Source organism: Polyodon spathula, chromosome 6 (genome assembly GCF_017654505.1).
Source record: "Polyodon spathula isolate WHYD16114869_AA chromosome 6, ASM1765450v1, whole genome shotgun sequence".
Lineage (NCBI taxonomy): Eukaryota > Metazoa > Chordata > Actinopteri > Acipenseriformes > Polyodontidae > Polyodon > Polyodon spathula.
The window spans coordinates 16,505,208-16,509,361 of NC_054539.1; the positions used below are offsets into that span (position 1 = coordinate 16,505,208).

The window sequence follows — 4,154 nt, forward strand, 5'->3', positions numbered from 1 at the left end:
AAAACCTTTTTATATCATTTTTAGCACAGTTGTTTTTTTAATTTTATAATATCACATCTTTTTTTAGGATATCTTGAAATAAAACCCCCTGTCTATAGCAGTTATTACATAGTGTAATATTTATTATACTTTTTTCAGGTTTAACTTAAGTATTATATTACAGTACATGACTGAGGGTATAAAGCTTTCAGTATATTCAGCTTCTTTGTTTATGGTGAATTGGTTATATTTTATCAGTTATTTTTTAAGGCTTATTTTGTATTAAAAAATGTCTATCGATAGCTATACATTTTAGAAGTATTTATTCATTAGCACTCAAATTGGCTCAATTTTTTTAAAGTTTACATCAGCTACCTGCACTTTTTTGTTGAGAATTTCACCCCTGTGTTTATAAAATATTTTATAGAGGCAGTGGCTGAGTCTTCTTTTTTATGCAAGTTAACTCAGTGGAGATAGCTTTTTGAAATAGCTGAAAAAAAACCTCTTACAGGTCTTCAACCTATCACTCACTTGTTGCATGCACTCATTGATGTGAGTGATTTGTGTGCTGCAAGAGGCAACATTTGAATTTTAAATTTATATTTGTGGGCTGTAGACCTCATTTACTGAATATTTTATAGACCCAAAGATATAAGCACAAATTGTCTATCAAATTTGAACCACTGATGAAAAGTAAATCATTTCAACCTATCTCGGGTTAAAGAAAGTACTGGTAACTGTTTCTTTCTAGATCTACATATAAAGAACCTGGATTTTATGTTTTAAAAGATAAAGGCTGATTTAAGAATACCAAAGGGAAATATAATATATATATATTATATCATATATATATATATATAATATATATATATATTATTATATTTTTTTTTTTTTTTTTTTTTTTTTTAAGGATGTCTTTTTATGTCTTTTTGAAGCTGAGGTGGTTCGTAAACCAGGCTGAATTGTTAAGACTTTTGAAGTGGAAAAGGTACAGATTTAGTGAAGAAGTGGATGAGGAGAGTTTAAATTTTGCCCGGAGGGATGAGTTGGACAGGACTCACAGAGAAGACAAAGAGGAGCCAGATGGACTGTCAGCCCCCAATAGTGCCCAGTGCCTAGATGATCTAGCTATCAACCCACCTGTTCCTGCCCTGGAAAGTGCCGCCACTCAGATCACCACCTGGGAGGCTGGCTGGAATGTTACCAATGCAATCCAGGTAACTATCCGCTGTTTTGTTGGGGTATTACATAGCTAGATTTTTCGTTCTTCTCTACAATATAAAATGTTTTTAGGCAATGTTTAAAAAGGTAAGTTACACCATAATGTAACTCATAGCACAGCATAATATAGTTAGATTTTGTACCCAGATTAATCTATTTTAGTGAAATGATCATACAATAGAATATGTCCTTATGAGGTAGGCAGAAAATATTGAAACAATTGTAAAAACCCATGCGATTGTATTGGCTAAGACAAACAGTGGACAGATAATAAGGGCACCTTTAGTTGCTACTTTCATGCAGAGATAAAGAAAAGCTAAGTCAATTGTTCTTTTTAAAGCAAGATCCATTTGCATACTGTATGATGGTTATATAAGGTTTCATTTTAATATGGAATTAGTTATTTTGTTACTATGATACTACATATTTTTTATATAAATGTACTGTAAGGGGTTATTGCCATATCTATTTATGCTTGGCATAAAATATATCTGTCTTTGATGCAAATGCGCAAAGCAATATACAAATATCATATTTTTAAGAGGAATTTGATCTTCATCAAAAGCACATTGACTCACAGTTTAACTGCACACTAACGTCTGCTGATGGCTAACATATTTTAAAAAGACTTCTTCATATAAGCAGACAGAAATAATTTTTCTCATTCTAAAAACCATGATGCATATTCATTCTCTGCAGCAACCTCTTTGTCAAAGCATTTTAACAGAAATACTTTAAAAAGGGTTTAATGTGGGTGATGCTGAAAATAGATTTGCAGGCAGTGTTTTATAGTTTTCTACCATGAAAAGGATTGTGGTTTTGACTACTGAAAGGTGCATGTGCTGCCAGATCATTCCACACAACTCTAGCACAATAGGTGAAGGATCATTTGGAAACCTGCCTTATCAGCTGTTTCAGTTCTAAACAAATTCACATTATAATTATTTTGTACCATACACTAATGTTTTTACTAATTTATTGTTCAAGCATTTTGGCTGTTGGTGAAAGAATTGCAAAATTAATTAGAACAAACATATCTCTCCCAACAGAAAACATTAAATTGAGAAAAGCTTTTGGAGTAGAATAATCTACTTGTCCATCGTTAATTGTGACATTAGTGCCCTGCTCTACAAATACTTAATTAACTCATGACTGCAAATAGATTACCTAGACAATAGAAAACAGTGCTGTTTTGATAGGTGTATTGTTTTCATATACATGTAATTATAAATCACAAAATCACAATTACATAGTTGACAAATATATCTAGGACATATGTCACAAACTTATTAATTTACAATAGGAAGTTAATTTCTAATCAAAGGAAAATGACTAGGCTTTATAAAAGAATAAAAAAAGATGCTTTAACAGTTCAGCCTCAATACTTTCTACTTTCCCTAGGGCATTTTTGTTCTAGGACTGCCGTATGCTCTCCTACACAGTGGATACCTTGGCTTACTTCTTATAATCTTGGCTGCAGTTATCTGCTGTTACACTGGTAAAATACTTGTTGCCTGTCTGTATGAGGAGAATGAAGAAGGACTGCCTATCCGGGTAAGAAATACTTATGAAGACATTGCTAATGCCTGCTGCAAGCAGCTGATCCCCAGACTAGGCGGTAAAATAGTCAACGTGGCCCAAGTGGTTGAACTGATAATGACTTGCATCTTGTACCTGGTTGTAAGCGGAAATCTTATGTACCACAGTTTCCCGTACGTGCCACTCTCCCAGACAACATGGTCAGTGATAGCATTTGTCACACTGATGCCCTGTATGTTGATCCGCAATCTTCGGATTGTCTCCAAGCTCAGCCTCCTTTGCTCCTTAGCACAGTTCATTATCACTTTCATAGTGACTGCGTATTGCTTGACCCAGATACACAGATGGTCCTGGAGGAGAATAAAGTTCTCAATAGATTTTGAAAAGTTTCTTGTATCTGTCGGGGTCATCATATTTAGCTACACCTCCCAAATTTTTCTTCCCACCCTGGAGGGTAATATGGAAAAGCGGGGCAGTTTTGTGAACATGATGACCTGGACACACTTTTTCGCCTGCGTCTTTAAGACTGCCTTTGCTGTGCTTGCCTTCCTGACTTGGGGCGAAGAAACAAAAGAAGTAATTACTGACAACTTGCCTTCTACCCTTCGAACAATGGTTAACCTGTGTTTGCTTGCAAAAGCCTTTTTGTCCTATCCTTTGCCCTTTTATGCAGCCGCTGAAATCTTACAAGGCTGTATTTTCCAACGATACTCAACACATGCTACAGCGCAATACGGGGCTGTGTTTCTGAGAGGCTGTATTCTGTTGTTAACTTTCCTCATGGCTATGTACATACCACACTTCTCGCTGTTGATGGGATTAACAGGCAGCATGACAGGTGCAGCTATGACCTTCCTTCTTCCTTCTATTTTTCACCTGAAACTGAAGTGGAGGAAACTGAATTGCAAGGACAAGATCCTTGACTTTTCCATCTTGGTTTTGGGGACCCTGTGCAGCGTGTCTGGAGTAATTTGTTCCATTAAAGGGCTAATTGAGGCTTTTGGAAATGGATAAATGTTTACATTTTAATGGGCTTCAACAGTTTAGCAACACAGTAAATGTACCTGTAATTGGTTTGTATAGGAGTAAAAAAGTCGATAAAAAAGCACTGGCTCCCATTAAATGGCTAATTAGGTGTAAAACAATATGTATTCAATTTACGGCATGTATTTTCATTTTAAACCATGGAATCCTAATAGACTAGGGCTGCAGTCATACTGGGTCAATTTCAAACGGATTTGGTCTGGTTCGTTTAGTTCAAAACAATGTATCAGTGTGCTTGCTGTTCACACTTATCTGCCAGCAAAGGAACCAAGTCCATTTGGATGCGAGTTGAAGTTAATTTTTTTGGTCCTTTCCACTTTTTTCAGGACCAGATTTGTTTGTGTTCAATTTATTGCAGATCATAACAACTC

General features: G+C 35.4%; 1 protein-coding gene across 1 annotated transcript; it reads left to right on the forward strand.

Moving 5' to 3' along the window:
• Window positions 1–890: 890 nt before the first annotated feature.
• Window positions 891–3,753, forward strand: LOC121316654 (vesicular inhibitory amino acid transporter-like). Its single transcript, XM_041251694.1, has 2 exons — window positions 891–1,196; window positions 2,602–3,753. The coding sequence occupies exons 1-2, from the start codon at window positions 891–893 to the stop codon at window positions 3,751–3,753; spliced, it is 1,458 nt and encodes a 485-aa protein (XP_041107628.1).
• The last annotated feature ends 401 nt before the right edge of the window (window positions 3,754–4,154 follow it).

Bases quoted from the DNA above. Each gene is read 5' to 3' on its own strand.
- LOC121316654 (XM_041251694.1), top strand. From the start codon at position 891: ATGTCTTTTTATGTCTTTTTGAAGCTGAGGTGGTTCGTAAACCAGGCT. The intron at 1,197-2,601 runs GTAACTATCCGC...TACTTTCCCTAG, and splicing joins ATGTTACCAATGCAATCCAG to GGCATTTTTGTTCTAGGACT.